This window comes from Leptopilina boulardi, unplaced genomic scaffold (assembly GCF_019393585.1).
Source record: "Leptopilina boulardi isolate dan_hultmark-lab unplaced genomic scaffold, ZJU_Lbou_2.1 LbouV2_266, whole genome shotgun sequence".
NCBI lineage: Eukaryota > Metazoa > Arthropoda > Insecta > Hymenoptera > Figitidae > Leptopilina > Leptopilina boulardi.
This window is the reverse complement of record NW_026137825.1, coordinates 1,783,537-1,803,609: the sequence shown is the minus strand read 5'-3', so window position 1 is coordinate 1,803,609 and position 20,073 is coordinate 1,783,537. Positions and strand designations below refer to the sequence as shown.

The 20,073-nt window shown below is 28.4% G+C and overlaps 1 protein-coding gene across 18 annotated transcripts; it reads right to left on the bottom strand.

Moving 5' to 3' along the window:
* Positions 1–1,193: 1,193 nt before the first annotated feature.
* Positions 1,194–18,138, bottom strand: LOC127281169 (uncharacterized). Of its 18 annotated transcripts, XM_051304754.1 has the most exons (4): positions 12,490–12,620; positions 4,468–4,751; positions 1,882–3,715; positions 1,380–1,579 (listed from the first exon to the last, which is right to left on the bottom strand). In XM_051304754.1, the coding sequence occupies exons 3-4, from the start codon at positions 3,620–3,622 to the stop codon at positions 1,563–1,565; spliced, it is 1,758 nt and encodes a 585-aa protein (XP_051160711.1). In that variant the 5' UTR covers positions 3,623–3,715; positions 4,468–4,751; positions 12,490–12,620; the 3' UTR covers positions 1,380–1,562. The 18 variants fall into 18 exon arrangements, with proteins under 18 accessions (XP_051160694.1, XP_051160701.1, XP_051160697.1 ...); XM_051304737.1 differs by lacking the exon at positions 12,490–12,620 and adding an exon at positions 18,005–18,138 and having other exon boundaries at positions 1,194–3,715; XM_051304744.1 differs by lacking the exons at positions 4,468–4,751; positions 12,490–12,620 and adding exons at positions 12,033–12,302; positions 18,005–18,124 and having other exon boundaries at positions 1,194–3,715.
* Between the last annotated feature and the right edge of the window lie 1,935 nt (positions 18,139–20,073).

Here is a 20,073-nt window from a genome sequence, read left to right as displayed (position 1 = left end):
ACCCCGAGTAACAATTTTCGAGCGAATCCAATGAATTTTTTAATTCTCGTCCGCCATTTTGAATTTTGAAAAACTGACTTCAAATTGGTAATTAGCGACCCCAAAAACCGTAGAATACCAAATTTTATTAAGATCCTGAAAAACTTTTTTCAACAAACCATTTGGCAAAAAAATTGAAACACTCGTTCGAGAGAACAGAGATTAAGTTTCTGCTTATTAATTACTAACGAGGATACGTATAGAAAGAAAAACTTTTTTCTATGTACTTTTATAATGTTAAAATAATAGTGTAATCAAATAAAAACAATTTTGTGTGGCTTTGATGTAAAAAAAAATTATTAAAAATACCGTTCGGATTTACCCCAGTTTTCCAATTTTCTTGGGTAAATACGAACGGTCTGATATTATTAATAAAATTTTACAGAAGGCAAAAATCGAAAATAGTTTCTGTTCTAGTATTCATAACAAACAATTATAAATAATAAAATGAATTTTTAGCTTCTTTTTCTTCAAATAGGAGACAAAATACTGAAAGAGTGTCATCTTTGATTTTCAATCTTTTTTGCAATACTTATTATCTTTGTTTATGCTGTTGCTAATTAACAAACAAAAAATGGGATAATACTTAGAATCTCTTCAAGAGGATCTGAGGTAAAAATTCTCATATCGAACTTATTTTTAAAAATTTTAATTAAGCTGAAATAATTAGCGTTCAGATTTACCCCGACTGACCCTAATGCTGAATATGATTTTCTATTACAGCTGATAAAATAATTTATGATTTAATTTAATAAGAAAAAATGGTTCATTCTATAAAAATAGAAATTTGTAAGATTTTTCTTAAGTTTATATCTATTATTAAAGAAAAAAATTAATTCTTTTTTTAGCAATTTATCTTGTTTTATTTTTTTTGACACAATTTTTTTTTTATTATTATATATTGTCTATTTTATTAATTTTTTTTTAAATGGGAATTAAAATTTTTGTAACATATAGTTGAGCCTCTATCAGACGAAACCTTATTGGTATAGAAAATCTTTTAGATCAAACTTACGAGAATACTTACGTATTAAGTCACTAATTGGATTTGAACGTAGAATAAGGAAAAAAACGAAGAAATTAAAATCTAATGTAAATTCTATATAGTTTATAAGGTTTATTATTAATTTTAATAAGAAATATTTTTAAGTCAATTTTAATGTAGAAATTAATTAATTTATTAATTTATTTCAATGTTAAATTGTATTTTAGCTGCGAACACAGCTCATCAGACATTGGAATTTGTGTATAGATGTGTGCTTCAAATATATTTTAACAATGTTTAACTGTATTATAATATTTTTAAATTTTTCTTTGAAATAATTTTAAACATTAGAATATAACAGTAAATATAATAATTATTCAATTTCAATTATTGCACTTAATAATTTGAAAAATATTTTACATCATTTGAAAATAATTTCTCAAGTTTTTTCGCCATACAAACCATTCTCTTTTCTTCTGATATATCATAGTCATGCAATTTTATAAACCATTCTTCTTCTCCAGTAACAGTTGTTCCTTTATGTATATCCGCAACCTTAAGGAATAGGCAAGATGTTACAATATAAAATGGATTTGTAGAATATAAATCACCAAAATTAATATTCACAATAGCCGCTTGATTTTTTAATGTAATTTCAAAAATAACTCGCTTTTTTTCAGAATTATCTAATGCCAAATTCGTATCTTGTGTTAAAGCAACAAAAAAATTTTCATAAAACTTTGGAAGCGATATTAATTTAAAATAATTATTTTTATTTTTTACTGACTCAAAATATTCTAAATCTTTCTCCTCCAATATATCAAGTCTATAAAGTATAATTGGATTGTGAGTCTCACTTTTAGAACATTGTCGAAGACCCAGTCCATAAACTGCAGCTTCAAATCTGACAAAATGATGAAGTAATTGTGACTGTGTTTTAATCATAGAATACAATGTATAATAATCTTCAAATCGCAGAGTCCAATGAAGGGATAATAATTTATAATTTTTAAATATCTCCTTGACATTCGGTATATGATGAGAACCATATAAATCTTTAATTTTTTTGTTTGCTTCCTCCAATGTATAAATGTAATCTATATCATCATAAAATATTACATCCTTAATGTGAAACTTATTTTTTTTTATTTCGAAATTTTTATAAGAAGGCAAAATCTCTAAGTTATCATAATAATCCTTCGCAAACTGATCATAACTTGGCACATCACCCATGGTATTAATTCTTAAAATGAAATTCATCAGAAAGTCGTCTGCTTTCATTATCGTAAACAATGGTATATTTTGTGTGAAAAAATTTGCAACTGTTTTCACTTTTTCCATTCTTTCATTAATCAAAATACTTTTAGAATTGTCGAGGTAAGTAATTTCGGCTTCCATTGATTTTGGCCATTGACCAAAATTTATTAATTCAATATTTAAAATTTTTCTATGATTAGTAAAGAAAGTATTTTTTACAAAAAATTGTCTGTCATTAAATGTAATATACTCGTCTTGGAATTCGTTAGACTGAGAAAATGAATATAAATCTATAATACCACTGTTTTTATCAATTTTTAAATGATAACGAATTTCTATTGTTTTCGATGAAGAAAATTGCTCCAATTCGTTATTATTGTCAACTGATGATGATGATGATGATAATGATGATGTTGGAATTTCTCTTTGCAAAAGAGTTACATCATTAAAATGGAACAATTTTCCTTTTAAACCGAACAAAAAATTAGCAATTGTTTCTGAATTTGTAGTTTGAACACACCATAAATCACCGATTGGGTCTTTATGAGATTTACTTTGAATTACAGCTAAATCATATAATTTCTGTTTGAAATAACTGTTTCTCATACTAATAGAAATTCCCACTATCTTAAAATCACGCAGAAGATCTAACATTTCTATATGCATTTCACTTCCCTCTTGTGTAAGCATTATCTGTGGTTCATGAGATAATTTAGGAATATTTTTTGGAATTTCCTCAATATGATCATCATCATTATCATCATCATCTGATGTTTCGCGCTTTTTTCTTTTATAATCCAAATTCACATTTTCCTCTAGATGAGAAAACAGTGGCAAAATGTTGTGTTGAAAAATTTTTTTAATTGCAAGTAAAGTAAGTTTAATACTTTGATTTCTCAATGATGAAAAACAATAATCCCTACTCGTGTAATTATGCAACAGATGTTGATACACATTTTCTTTAAATATTGTTATGTTCTTATCATTTCCATTTTTTAATTGAGCTAAATATCCATTAACATTGCCATAGTGAAAAAATAGAGTCGTGCCAATAATGTTCTGATATATTTCATTTACGTGTTTTGCGTCAAGCAGTTTATAATAATTTTTGCCCCTTCCGCCATAAGAATTACTTTCTTTCAATGCATTTTGTAGAAATTTCAGTTTCAACTCCGATTCATTATTATTGGAATTATTGAGATATTCAAAGAAATTATTTAATATGCTAACAGTTTGATATCGTTCTTCAAGTGTTATTAAGTGATTGTTGTAAAAGAAAATACCAAAATAAGTTATGTAGTGACAAACAGAAAGAAAGAGCAAATTTGTTGTATTTTCCATTGTGAGTCGATTTGTTTAATATTGTTTGTTTTTTCTCGTTTCGTTATTATATCTCTGTGTACTCTTAGAATTTCTGATATCTTATCCGTGAACCTGAAAATTTAATTTTTTTTATCAAAAAAAATTAAAGTAATTGACATTACCGACATGACGACATCTATTTTACTATTTAAACTTTATTTATGTATTTTTGTACGCTGATTACGAAAATCATAGTGACAATTCAAAAAATTAATAGGTTATAAAAAATGTATTATAAATTTTTTTTTACAAACATATTGAAAAAATTGGATCATTACGGTCAATTGAGAAAAATTACTTTTTATTTTTAATAGCTAAAAATTTTATAGTAATATCGTGCGGAAAAGTTTTTTGGATTTTTTTTTTATTTTTAAAGTACTTTTTAAAACACATATTCTTTACATAAAAAAACTTTTAAAATTGATGCATATGTTAAAAATATAGCAATGAAATGTTGATACGTAAATATTTCATTGTTTGCGCCTTTATCAAAAAAAATATTTTTTATTTATTTTTTTTTATGTTGTAGTCATTTTTGTTGATAATTTTCTTTTCAGATTTATTTCAATATTTATTTTTTTACATGTGTAATATTTTAATTTAATAAATTGTCAAATTTTGCAACCCTACAGTTTGAGAATGTAATTTTTTTTCTTTTTATAGAATTGAAAAGAATGACTAATTATTAATTTAATTTCTAATTATTATTAATTACACTTAAAAAACTTTTGTAATTGATGCATTTTACTGAATTTACTTTTAGGGGTAGTCTTTTTATATTTAAAATGATTTACTATATATATATAATTAAGTATTTTACTTACAAGAAGTAAATAATAATCCCAAGTAGCTCTTAAAATAACAAGTCAAACTTCTGTAGAGAAGAGAAACGAAGCAATGAAAGCTAATCTAGTACATGAATTTTTCAATGTTTGCGACTTTATCAAAACAAATATTTTTTATTCATTTTTTTTATGTTGTAGTCATTTTTGTTGATAATTTCCTTTTTATATTTATTTCAAGTATTTATTTTTTTACATGTGTAATATTTTAATTTATTAAATTGTCAAATTTTGCAACCTTATAGTTTGACACTGTAATTTTTTTTCTTTTTATAGAATTGAAAAGAATTACTAATTATTAATTTAATTTCTAATTATTATTAATTACAATTAAAAGAAAAACTTTTGTAATTGATGCATTTTACTGAATTTAGTTTTAGGGGTAGTTTTTTTATATTTAAAATAATTTACTATATATATATAATTAAGTATTTTACTCACAAGAAGTAAATAATAATCCCAAGTAGCTCTTAAAATAACAACTGAAACATCTGTAGAGAAGAGAAACGAAGCAATGAAAGCTAATCTAATACTTGAATTTTTCAATGTTTGCGACTTTATCCATAAAAAAATGTTATTATTTTTTTTATGTAGCAGTCATTTTTTTTACTTATCGGAATTATTTTAAGGATTTAATTTTTTTACACGTGTCATTTTTTAATAAAATTTTTAAAAAAATTTAAAAAGAAAAGTGAAGAAGAAAAGATGTAGACGGAGAGTGTAGAGCTCCCCGTCACCATCGCTGAAGAACAAAAAGAACTGCAGAGTTCGTGCCTGGTTGGAAGTAGAGAGGTGCTATAGATGCCTCTGCTTCAGCCACCTGGCCGGAGGATGCACTGGCCCTGACAGGAAAGCTGCTTGCTGGAGGTGTGGCAGTCCGAACCACCGGAAGACGGAATGCAAAGGCGATGCCTAATGCATTACGTGTTCCGAAAGTGGAATGAAGGATTTGAAACACCTTCCAGGAAGCAGGGCTTGCCCAGTTTACTGGAAGTTGCTCCGGGGCCTAAAGTCCCGAGATAAGATTTCTCCAGGTTAACCTCAGGAAAGAAAGAGTCGCGTAAGATCTCTTGATGCAGACTGCCAGAGAGAGAGAGGAGCTGACGTGCTGCTTTTCAGTGAGCAATATAGGAAGCCGGGATTCTCTGTCTGGTTTGAGGATGCATCAGGAAGATCAGGTATACAAGTGTGTAACCCGGACATCGCTATTGGTGACTCCTGGAGACAGATAAGGGGTTTGTTTGGGTAGAGGTGGCAGGTGTACGTATATACAGCTGCTACTTCTCCCCAAACGATCGCTTTAAAAAATTCGATGCCGAGGATCAAGCTCTTGAAGAAAGCCTTAGAGCTTTCGGCGGTGATGTCCTCATTGCGGGAGACTTCCATAGCAAGTCACCGGAATGGGGAGAGAGCCGCCTAGACAGGAGAGGAACCTTGGAAGCGAATATGGTTGCAGCGAACGATCTAGTGGTGATGAGCCGGGATCAGGAGTTCACGTTCAGGCGCGGGGTATCAGGGTCAATTATCGATTTGACAATCGCGTCGCCCCGCGTGGCTCGTAGAATAAGAGAGTGGAGCGTTCTGGATGAGACGACCATGAGCGACCACCAGTACATTAAGTTTATAGTCTCTTAGAAAAATCTGGGAGGGAACAATAGACTGCAAGGTTGCAGCAAGAAGCCCTCCTGGAATCTCAGAAGACTAAATAGAGAGAGATTGGAGGAGTCTCTAGCCCAGACCCGGTCGAGTCCTTCATTACAACTGTAATGAGGACGACAGGAGGAGGTTAACACGGAGAAATCCTGCTGCTCGGCTGGGTGCACGCGCGGGACGGGGGAGACCTTAAATGGCTCTCCTTCTTCTAGCGCTAGCACTCAGTTAAGGATTTAGGACCGAGAGCAACGGTAAGGAGACTTCCACTGCCGATGTATAAAGCTAATAGCAGTTCCGCCAGTGGAGTTTAAGTCTCAAAAAGGGTGTGATTTTTAGTAGATCGACCAGAACAAGAGCGGTCATCCCCACATAACCTGAGAATACGGGCGACAGGTATCTGACTTGGAAGTAGGCCTCCAGGGTTATGCAGATTTTCCACTTCCCTCGTAAAAAAAAATTAAAAAAATAATTATCAAAAATTTTCAATTTAAAATGAAATAAAATTCAATTATTTTCTAAAATTTCTATATTCAAAATTAATTATCCAAATTTTCAATCAAAAATGAACTTAAATTAAATTATTATCCAAAATTTCAATTAAAATTCAATTATTTCCCAAAATTTTCAATTCAAAATGAACTGAAATTAAATTATTTTCCAAATTTTAAATCAAATAAAATTTCATTATTCTCAAAAATTTGAATTCAAAATTAATTGAATTTTCAATAAATTGAATTTAAAAGCATCTAAAATTTAATTATTTCTAAAATTTTCCATCGAAAATTTTTTTTTTGAAATTTAATAATTTCAATTATAACTCTAAGGAAATTCAATTATTTTTAACCATTTTAATAATATTCTTTGAAAATTCAACTATCTGAAACCATTTTTTAATTAAAAATGATTTTCAAATTATTGTATTTTGTCCGCATTTTCTAATAAATTTTTAGTGAAATCATCTACAATTTCAATTACAAAACACTTAAAGTTTCAATTAATTTCAAAAATCTCAATTTTAAAGCTTTGAAAATTCAATTAAATTTAAAAAATTTGTTTTTCAAAAATTGTTTGATAAATTATTTTTAGTTCTGTAAAATTTAATAATTGTTTGAAAATTAACAATATCTTTTGAAATTTAATTATTTCTAAAAATTTCAACTTTAACCCTTCGAAAAGAATTATTATTAAAAAAAAGTTTTTATTTAAAAATCTGTAAAATATTTTTGTTAAAATAAAAAACAGATACACTTTTTTTTGGAATATAAATCGACTAAAACGACTTTTTTGTGTCTTTAAGTTGATTCGAGGCCTGTGTTTTTATAATTAATATTTAATAGGTATTCGTTGGCCCCTGGTACCTTAAAAATTAATTTTTAAAAATAAATTTTTTTCAAATTACTATCTTGTACGAAATTTCCTGGCGCATCTTTTTTCTCATCATAAATTTTTTGTATTTGTATACAATTTTTGAATCAATATACATCTTTAAAAAAAATTTCGTTGGTAAACGTTGTGTACTTCTGCTTCGTGAATTCAATTTTCGAATTTGGAATTTTAAAGAAACTTATTCTGAAATTTGGAAACACAATTATACAACTTTGGCAAAAATGAGAAAAAAAATTGTCAAAGTTTGACACGTCATAAGATTACTATTCAAAAAAACACGTGAAATCAGAAAAGGCCAACTTCAAGTTAGGACAGAAGGACAGACCAAGCATTTTATTATTGTATAATTAGAAAAACAAGTTGTAAATTCAGATGTTCATTACATGAACATTTTGCTTCCTCTTTACGATCAGCAAAAAAATTTGCTTTCTCGTGGAGAAAGCAAAATTTTATTGACAAAATGTGAATTTTTGATTTTTAACTTTCATTAATTCTTTAAATTTACCTAAAATGAATACTTTATATATATATATCGACCGATTCGTCTTGACGTAAAGAATACGATTTTATTATATATAACCTTAAATTTTTCTATTTAAAAATTTTTTCGATTCAAAAAAATTTTTGGAAAAAAGACCATAAAATTTTTTTTTTTTAGGAATTTTTCAAAATCCTTTAGTCAGATTTGAGATATTAATATGATAAATGAGCCTACTAAATTTTATCTAAATCCATTAAAACCTGTTAAAGTTATCTGCTAAACAAAAAAGGGATCCACACACACACACACATACATACATCCGGACAATTGATCAGGATCTCATATAACATGTTTCTATAAAGAAAAAAATTTGTTTCCGCCACTTTGAAAAGTTTTATAAACGAAAGGATTACAAAGCTTCCTCCACCAGGAAGCAAAAAATCAATTCTTTTTTTAGCAATTTATCTTGTTTTATTTTTTTTGAAACAATTTTTTTTTAATTATTATATATTGTCTATTTTATTAATTTTTTTCAATTGAGAATTAAAATTTTTGTAACATATAGTTGAGCCTCTATCAGACGGAAACTTATTGGTATAAAAAATCTTTTAGATCAAATTTACGAGAATACTTACGTATTAAGTCACTAATTGGATTTGAACGTAGAATAAGGAAAAAACCGAAGAAATTAAAATCTAATGTAAATTCTATATAGTTTATAAGGTTTATTATTAATTTTAAATAAGAAGTATTTTCAAGTCAATTTTACTGTAGAAATTAATTAATTTATTAATTTATTTCAATGTCAAATGCATTTTAGCTGCGGACACAGCTCATCAGACATTGGAATTTGTGTATAGATGTGTGCTTCAAATATATTTTAACAATGTTTAACTGTATTATAATATTTTTATATATTTCTTTAAAATAATTTTTTTACATTAGAATATAACAGTAAATATAATAATTATTCAATTTCAATTATTGCACTTATTAATCTGAAAAATATTATACATCATTTGAAAATAATTCCACAAGTTTTTTCGCCATACAAACCATTCTCTTTTCTTCTGACATATCATTGTCATGCAATTTTATAAACCATTCTTCTTCTCCAGTAACAGTTGTTCCTTTATGTATATCCGCAACCTTAAGGAATAGGCAAGATGTTACAATATAAAATGGATTTGTAGAATATAAACCACCAAAATTGATATTCACAATAGCCGCTTGATTTTTTAATGTAATTTCTAAAATAACTCGCTTTTTTTCAGAATTATCTAATGCCAAATTCGTATCTTGTGTTATAGCAACAAAAAAATTTATGTAAAACTTTGGAAGCGATTTTAATTTAAAATAACTATTTTTATTTTTTACTGACTCAAAATATTCTAAATCTTTCTGCTCCAATATATAAAGTTTATAAAGTCTAATTGGATTTTGCGCCTCACTTTTAGAACATTGTCGAAGACCTAATCTATAAACTGCAGCTTCATATCTGAAAAAATGAATGAGTAATTGTGCCTTTATTTTAATCACAAAATACAATGTATAATAATCTTCAAATCGCAGAGTCCAATGAAGGGATAATAATTTATAATTTTCAAATATCTCCTTGACATTCAGTATATAATGAGAACCATATAAATATTTAATTTTTTTGTTTGCTTCCTCCAATGTATAAATGTAATCTAATTTATCATAAAATATTACATCCTTAATGTGAAACTTATTTTCTATTTCGAAATTTTTATAAGAAGGCAAAATCTCTAAGTTATCATAATAATCCTTCGCAAACTGATCATAACTTGGCACATCACCCATGGTATTAATTCTTAAAATGAAATTCATCAGAAAGTCTTCTGCTTTCATTATCGTAAACAATGGTATATTTTGTGTGAAAAAATTTGCAACTGTTTTCACTCTTTCCATTCTTTCATTATTCACAATACTATTAGAATTGTCGAGATAAGTAATTTCGGTTTTCATTGATTTTGGCCATTGACCAAAATTTATTAATTCAATATTTAAAATTTTCCTATGATTAGTAAAGAAAGTATTTTTTACACAAAATTGTCTATCATTAAATGTAATATACTCGTCTTGGAATTCGTTAGACTGAGAAAATGAATATAAATCTATAATACCACTGTTTTTATCAATTTTTAAATGATAACGAATTTCTATTGTTTTCGAAGAGGAAAATTGCTCCAATTCGTTATTATTGTCAACTGATGATGATGATAATGATGATGTTGGAATTTCTCTTTGCAAAAGAGTTACATCATTAAAATGGAACAATTTTCTTTTTAAACCGAACAAAAAATTAGCAATTGTTTCTGAATTTGTAGTTTGAACACACCATAAATCACCGATTGGGTCTTTATGAGATTTACTTTGAATTACAGCTAAATCATATAATTTCTGTTTGAAATAACTGTTTCTCATACTAAAAGAAATTCCCTCTATCTTAAAATCACGCAGAAGATCTAACATTTCTTTATGCATTTCACTTCCCTCTTGTGTAAGCATTATCTGTGGTTCATGAGATAATTTAGGAATCTTTTTTGGAATTTCCTCAATATGATCATCATCATTATCATCATCATCTGATGTTTCGCGCTTTTTTCTTTTATAATCCAAATTCACATTTTCCTCTAGATGAGAAAACAGTGGCAAAATGTTGTGTTTAAAAATTTTTTTAATTGCAAGTAAAGTAAGTTTAATACTTTGATTTCTCAATGATGAAAAACAATAATCCCTACTCGTGTAATTATGCAACAGATGTTGATACACATTTTCTTTAAATATTGTTATGTTCTTATCATTTCCATTTTTTAATTGAGCTAAATATCCATTAACATTGCCATAGTGAAAAAATAGAGTCGTGCCAATAATGTTCTGATATATTTCATTTACGTGTTTTGCGTCAAGCAGTTTATAATAATTTTTGCCCCTTCCGCCATAAGAATTACTTTCTTTCAATGCATTTTGTAGAAATTTCAGTTTCAACTCCGATTCATTATTATTGGAATTATTGAGATATTCAAAGAAATTATTTAATATGCTAACAGTTTGATATCGTTCTTCAAGTGTTATTAAGTGATTGTTGTAAAAGAAAATACCAAAATAAGTTATGTAGTGACAAACAGAAAGAAAGAGCAAATTTGTTGTATTTTCCATTGTGAGTCGATTTGTTTAATATTGTTTGTTTTTTCTCGTTTCGTTATTATATCTCTGTGTACTCTTAGAATTTCTGATATCTTATCCGTGAACCTGAAAATTTAATTTTTTTTATCAAAAAAAATTAAAGTAATTGACATTACCGACATGACGACATCTATTTTACTATTTAAACTTTATTTATGTATTTTTGTACGCTGATTACGAAAATCATAGTGACAATTCAAAAAATTAATAGGTTATAAAAAATGTATTATAAATTTTTTTTTACAAACATATTGAAAAAATTGGATCATTACGGTCAATTGAGAAAAATTACTTTTTATTTTTAATAGCTAAAAATTTTATAGTAATATCGTGCGGAAAAGTTTTTTGGATATTTTTTTTATTTTTAAAGTACTTTTTAAAACACATATTCTTTACATAAAAAAACTTTTAAAATTGATGCATATGTTAAAAATATAGCAATGAAATGTTGATACGTAAATATTTCATTGTTTGCGCCTTTATCAAAAAAAATATTTTTTATTTATTTTTTTTATGTTGTAGTCATTTTTGTTGATAATTTTCTTTTCAGATTTATTTCAATATTTATTTTTTTACATGTGTAATATTTTAATTTAATAAATTGTCAAATTTTGCAACCCTACAGTTTGAGAATGTAATTTTTTTTCTTTTTATAGAATTGAAAAGAATGACTAATTATTAATTTAATTTCTAATTATTATTAATTACACTTAAAAAACTTTTGTAATTGATGCATTTTACTGAATTTACTTTTAGGGGTAGTCTTTTTATATTTAAAATGATTTACTATATATATATAATTAAGTATTTTACTTACAAGAAGTAAATAATAATCCCAAGTAGCTCTTAAAATAACAAGTCAAACTTCTGTAGAGAAGAGAAACGAAGCAATGAAAGCTAATCTAGTACATGAATTTTTCAATGTTTGCGACTTTATCAAAACAAATATTTTTTATTCATTTTTTTTATGTTGTAGTCATTTTTGTTGATAATTTCCTTTTTATATTTATTTCAAGTATTTATTTTTTTACATGTGTAATATTTTAATTTATTAAATTGTCAAATTTTGCAACCTTATAGTTTGACACTGTAATTTTTTTTCTTTTTATAGAATTGAAAAGAATTACTAATTATTAATTTAATTTCTAATTATTATTAATTACAATTAAAAGAAAAACTTTTGTAATTGATGCATTTTACTGAATTTAGTTTTAGGGGTAGTTTTTTTATATTTAAAATAATTTACTATATATATAATTAAGTATTTTACTCACAAGAAGTAAATAATAATCCCAAGTAGCTCTTAAAATAACAACTGAAACATCTGTAGAGAAGAGAAACGAAGCAATGAAAGCTAATCTAATACTTGAATTTTTCAATGTTTGCGACTTTATCCATAAAAAAATGTTATTATTTTTTTTATGTAGCAGTCATTTTTTTTTACTTATCGGAATTATTTTAAGGATTTAATTTTTTTACACGTGTCATTTTTTAATAAAATTTTTAAAAAAATTTAAAAAGAGAAGTGAAGAAGAAAAGATGGAGACGGAGAGTGTAAAGCTCCCCGTCACCATCGCTGAAGAACAAAAAGAACTGCAGAGTTCGTGCCTGGTTGGAAGTAGAGAGGTGCTATAGATGCCTCTGCTTCAGCCACCTGGCCGGAGGATGCACTGGCCCTGACAGGAAAGCTGCTTGCTGGAGGTGTGGCAGTCCGAACCACCGGAAGACGGAATGCAAAGGCGATGCCTAATGCATTACGTGTTCCGAAAGTGGAATGAAGGATTTGAAACACCTTCCAGGAAGCAGGGCTTGCCCAGTTTACTGGAAGTTGCTCCAGGGCCTAAAGTCCCGAGATAAGATTTCTCCAGGTTAACCTCAGGAAAGAAAGAGTCGCGTAAGATCTCTTGATGCAGACTGCCAGAGAGAGAGAGGAGCTGACGTGCTGCTTTTCAGTGAGCAGTATAGGAAGCCGGGATTCTCTGTCTGGTTTGAGGATGCATCAGGAAGATCAGGTATACAAGTGTGTAACCCGGACATCGCTATTGGTGACTCCTGGAGACAGATAAGGGGTTTGTTTGGGTAGAGGTGGCAGGTGTACGTATATACAGCTGCTACTTCTCCCCAAACGATCCCTTTAAAAAATTCGATGCCGAGGATCAAGCTCTTGAAGAAAGCCTTAGAGCTTTCGGCGGTGATGTCCTCATTGCGGGAGACTTCCATAGCAAGTCGCCGGAATGGGGAGAGAGCCGCCTAGACAGGAGAGGAACCTTGGAAGCGAATATGGTTGCAGCGAACGATCTAGTGGTGATGAGCCGGGGTCAGGAGTTCACGTTCAGGCGCGGGGTATCAGGGTCAATTATCGATTTGACAATCGCGTCGCCCCGCATGGCTCGTAGAATAAGAGAGTGGAGCGTTCTGGATGAGACGACCATGAGCGACAAGCAGCAAGAAGCCCTCCTGGAATCTCAGAAGACTAAATAGAGAGAGATTGGAGGAGTCTCTAGCCCAGACCCGGTAGAGTCCTTCATTACAACTGTAATGAGGACGACAGGAGGAGGTTAACACGGAGAAATCTTGCTGCTCGGCTGGGTGCACGCGCGGGACGGGGGAGACCTTAAATGGCTCTCCTTCTTCTAGCGCTAGCACTCAGTTAAGGATTTTTGACCGAGAGCAACGGTAAGGAGACTTCCACTGCCGATGTATAAAGCTAATAGCAGTTCCGCCAGTGGAGTTTAAGTCTCAAAAAGGGTGTGATTTTTAGTAGATCGACCAGAACAAGAGCGGTCATCCCCACATAACCTGAGAATACGGGCGACAGGTATCTGACTTGGAAGTAGGCCTCCAGGGTTATGCAGATTTTCCACTTCCCTCGTAAAAAAAATTTTAAAAAAATAATTATCCAAAATTTTCAATTTAAAATGAAATAAAATTCAATTATTTTCTAAAATTTCTATATTCAAAATTAATTATCCAAATTTTCAATTCAATTATTTCTTAAAATTTTCAATTCAAAATGAACTGAAATTAAATTATTTTCCAAATTTTATATCAAATAAAATTTCATTATTCTCAAAAATTTAAATTCAAAATTAATTGAATTTTCAATAAATTGAATTTAAAAGCATCTAAAATTTAATTATTTCTAAAATTTTCCATCGAAAATTTTTTTTTTGAAATTTAATAATTTCAATTATAACTCTAAGGAAATTCAATTATTTTTAACCATTTTAATAATATTCTTTGAAAATTCAACTATCTGAAACCTTTTTTTAATTAAAAATGATTTTCAAATTATTGTATTTTGTCCGCATTTTCTAATAAATTTTTAGTGAAATCATCTAAAATTTCAATTACAAAACACTTAAAGTTTCAATTAAGTTCAAAAATCTCAATTTTAAAGCTTTGAAAATTCAATTAAATTTAAAAAATTTGTTTTTCAAAAATTGTTTGATAAATTATTTTTAGTTCTGTAAAATTTAATAATTGTTTGAAAATTAACATTATCTTTTGAAATTTAATTATTTCTAAAAATTTCAACTTTAACCCTTCGAAAAGAATTATTATTAAAAAAAAGTTTTTATTTAAAAATCTGTAAAATATTTTTGTTAAAATAAAAAACAGATACACTTTTTTTTGGAATATAAATCGACTAAAACGACTTTTTTGTGTCTTTAAGTTGATTCGAGGCCTGTGTTTTTATAATTAATATTTAATAGGTATTCGTTGGCCCCTGGTACCTTAAAAATTAATTTTTAAAAATAAATTTTTTTCAAATTACTATCTTGTACGAAATTTCCTGGCGCATCTTTTTTCTCATCATAAATTTTTTGTATTTGTATACAATTTTTGAATCAATATACATCTTTAAAAAAAATTTCGTTGGTAAACGTTGTGTACTTCTGCTTCGTGAATTCAATTTTCGAATTTGGAATTTTAAAGAAACTTATTCTGAAATTTGGAAACACAATTATACAACTTTGGCAAAAATGAGAAAAAAAATTGTCAAAGTTTGACACGTCATAAGATTACTATTCAAAAAAACACGTGAAATCAGAAAAGGCCAACTTCAAGTTAGGACAGAAGGACAGACCAAGCATTTTATTATTGTATAATTAGAAAAACAAGTTGTAAATTCAGATGTTCATTACATGAACATTTTGCTTCCTCTTTACGATCAGCAAAAAAATTTGCTTTCTCGTGGAGAAAGCAAAATTTTATTGACAAAATGTGAATTTTTGATTTTTAACTTTCATTAATTCTTTAAATTTACCTAAAATGAATACTTTATATATATATCGACTTTTTAAATTTTTTTAAAAATTTTATTAAAAAATGACACGTGTAAAAAAATTAAATCCTTAAAATAATTCCGATAAGTAAAAAAAAATGACTGCTACATAAAAAAAATAATAACATTTTTTTATGGATAAAGTCGCAAACATTGAAAAATTCAAGTATTAGATTAGCTTTCATTGCTTCGTTTCTCTTCTCTACAGATGTTTCAGTTGTTATTTTAAGAGCTACTTGGGATTATTATTTACTTCTTGTGAGTAAAATACTTAATTATATATATATAGTAAATTATTTTAAATATAAAAAAACTACCCCTAAAACTAAATTCAGTAAAATGCATCAATTACAAAAGTTTTTCTTTTAATTGTAATAAATAATAATTAGAAATTAAATTAATAATTAGTCATTCTTTTCAATTCTATAAAAAGAAAAAAAATTACATTCTCAAACTGTAGGGTTGCAAAATTTGACAATTTATTAAATTAAAATATTACACATGTAAAAAAATAAATATTGAAATAAATCTAAAAAGAAAATTATCAACAAAAATGACTACAACATAAAAAAAATAAATAAAAAATATTTTTTTTGATAAAGGCGCAAACAATGAAATATTTACGTATCAACATTTCATTGCTATATTTTTAACATATGCATCAATTTTAAAAGTTTTTTTATGTAAAAAATATGTGTTTTAAAAAGTACTTTAAAAATACAAAAAAAAATCCAAAAAAATTTTCCGCACGATATTACTATCAAATTTTTAGCTATTAAAGATAAAAAGTAATTTTTCTCAATTGACCGTAATGATCCAATTTTTTCAATATGTTTGTAAAAAAAAATTTATAATACATTTTTTATAACCTATTAATTTTTTGAATTGTCACTATGATTTTCGTAATCAGCGTACAAAAATACATAAATAAAGTTTAAATAGTAAAATAGATGTCGTCATGTCGGTAATGTCAATTACTTTAATTTTTTTTGATAAAAAAAATTAAATTTTCAGGTTCACGGATAAGATATCAGAAATTCTAAGAGTACACAGAGATATAATAACGAAACGAGAAAAAACAAACAATATTAAACAAATCGACTCACAATGGAAAATACAACAAATTGGCACTTTCTTTCTGTTTGTCACTACATAACTTATTTTGGTATTTTCTTTTACAACAATCACTTAATAACACTTGAAGAACGATATGAAACTGTTAGCATATTAAATAATTTCTTTGAATATCTCAATAATTCCAATAATAATGAATCGGAGTTGAAACTGAAATTTCTACAAAATGCATTGAAAGAAAGTAATTCTTATGGCGGAAGGGGCAAAAATTATTATAAACTGCTTGACGCAAAACATGTAAATGAAATATATCAGAACATTATTGGCACGACTCTATAATAATTTTTGCCCCTTCCGCCATAAGAATTACTTTCTTTCAATGCATTTTGTAGAAATTTCAGTTTCAACTCCGATTCATTATTATTGGAATTATTGAGATATTCAAAGAAATTATTTAATATGCTAACAGTTTCATATCGTTCTTCAAGTGTTATTAAGTGATTGTTGTAAAAGAAAATACCAAAATAAGTTATGTAGTGACAAACAGAAAGAAAGTGCCAATTTGTTGTATTTTCCATTGTGAGTCGATTTGTTTAATATTGTTTGTTTTTTCTCGTTTCGTTATTATATCTCTGTGTACTCTTAGAATTTCTGATATCTTATCCGTGAACCTGAAAATTTAATTTTTTTTATCAAAAAAAATTAAAGTAATTGACATTACCGACATGACGACATCTATTTTACTATTTAAACTTTATTTATGTATTTTTGTACGCTGATTACGAAAATCATAGTGACAATTCAAAAAATTAATAGGTTATAAAAAATGTATTATAAATTTTTTTTTACAAACATATTGAAAAAATTGGATCATTACGGTCAATTGAGAAAAATTACTTTTTATCTTTAATAGCTAAAAATTTGATAGTAATATCGTGCGGAAAATTTTTTTGGATTTTTTTTTGTATTTTTAAAGTACTTTTTAAAACACATATTTTTTACATAAAAAAACTTTTAAAATTGATGCATATGTTAAAAATATAGCAATGAAATGTTGATACGTAAATATTTCATTGTTTGCGCCTTTATCAAAAAAAATATTTTTTATTTATTTTTTTTATGTTGTAGTCATTTTTGTTGATAATTTTCTTTTTAGATTTATTTCAATATTTATTTTTTTACATGTGTAATATTTTAATTTAATAAATTGTCAAATTTTGCAACCCTACAGTTTGAGAATGTAATTTTTTTTCTTTTTATAGAATTGAAAAGAATGACTAATTATTAATTTAATTTCTAATTATTATTTATTACAATTAAAAGAAAAACTTTTGTAATTGATGCATTTTACTGAATTTAGTTTTAGGGGTAGTTTTTTTATATTTAAAATAATTTACTATATATATATAATTAAGTATTTTACTCACAAGAAGTAAATAATAATCCCAAGTAGCTCTTAAAATAACAACTGAAACATCTGTAGAGAAGAGAAACGAAGCAATGAAAGCTAATCTAATACTTGAATTTTTCAATGTTTGCGACTTTATCCATAAAAAAATGTTATTATTTTTTTTATGTAGCAGTCATTTTTTTTTACTTATCGGAATTATTTTAAGGATTTAATTTTTTTACACGTGTCATTTTTTAATAAAATTTTTAAAAAAATTTAAAAAGAGAAGTGAAGAAGAAAAGATGGAGACGGAGAGTGTAGAGCTCCCCGTCACCATCGCTGAAGAACAAAAAGAACTGCAGAGTTCGTGCCTGGTTGGAAGTAGAGAGGTGCTATAGATGCCTCTGCTTCAGCCACCTGGCCGGAGGATGCACTGGCCCTGACAGGAAAGCTGCTTGCTGGAGGTGTGGCAGTTCGAACCACCGGAAGACGGAATGCAAAGGCGATGCCTAATGCATTACGTGTTCCGAAAGTGGAATGAAGGATTTGAAACACCTTCCAGGAAGCAGGGCTTGCCCAGTTTACTGGAAGTTGCTCCAGGGCCTAAAGTCCCGAGATAAAATTTCTCCAGGTTAACCTCAGGAAAGAAAGAGTCGCGTAAGATCTCTTGATGCAGACTGCCAGAGAGAGAGAGGAGCTGACGTGCTGCTATTCAGTAAGCAATAAAGGAAGCCGGGATTCTCTGTCTGGTTTGAGGATGCATCAGGAAGATCAGGTATACAAGTGTGTAACCCTGACATCGCTATTGGTGACTCCTGGAGACAGATAAGGGGTTTGTTTGGGTAGAGGTGGCAGGTGTACGTATATACAGCTGCTTCTTCTCCCCAAACGATCCCTTTAAAAAATTCGATGCCGAGGATCAAGCTCTTGAAGAAAGCCTTAGAGCTTTCGGCGGTGATGTCCTCATTGCGGGAGACTTCCATAGCAAGTCACCGGAATGGGGAGAGAGCCGCCTAGACAGGAGAGGAACCTTGGAAGCGAATATGGTTGCAGCGAACGATCTAGTGGTGATGAGCCGGGATCAGGAGTTCACGTTCAGGCGCGGGGTATCAGGGTCAATTATCGATTTGACAATCGCGTCGCCCCGCGTGGCTCGTAGAATAAGAGAGTGGAGCGTTCTGGATGAGACGACCATGAGCGACCACCAGTACATTAAGTTTATAGTCTCTTAGAAAAATCTGGGAGGGAACAATAGACTGCAAGGTTGCAGCAAGAAGCCCTCCTGGAATCTCAGAAGACTAAATAGAGAGAGATTAGAGGAGTCTCTAGCCCAGACCCGGTCGAGTCCTTCATTACAACTGTAATGAGGACGACAGGAGGAGGTTAACACGGAGAAATCCTGCTGCTCGGCTGGGTGCACGCGCGGGACGGGGGAGACCTTAAATGGCTCTCCTTCTTCTAGCGCTAGCACTCAGTTAAGGATTTAGGACCGAGAGCAACGGTAAGGAGAATTCCACTGCCGATGTATAAAGCTAATAGCAGTTCCGCCAGTGGAGTTTAAGTCTCAAAAAGGGTGTGGTTTTTAGTAGATCGACCAGAACAAGAGCGGTCATCCCCACATAACCTGAGAATACGGGCGACAGGTATCTGACTTGGAAGTAGGCCTCCAGGGTTATGCAGATTTTCCACTTCCCTCGTAAAAAAAAATTAAAAAAATAATTATCAAAAATTTTCAATTTAAAATGAAATAAAATTCAATTATTTTCTAAAATTTCTATATTCAAAATTAATTATCCAAATTTTCAATCAAAAATGAACTTAAATTAAATTATTATCCAAAATTTCAATTAAAATTCAATTATTTCTTAAAATTTTCAATTCAAAATGAACTGAAATTAAATTATTTTCCAAATTTTAAATCAAATAAAATTTCATTATTCTCAAAAATTTAAATTCAAAATTAATTGAATTTTCAATAAATTGAATTTAAAAGCATCTAAAATTTAATTATTTCTAAAATTTTCCATCGAAAATTTTTTTTTTGAAATTTAATAATTTCAATTATAACTCTAAGGAAATTCAATTATTTTTAACCATTTTAATAAT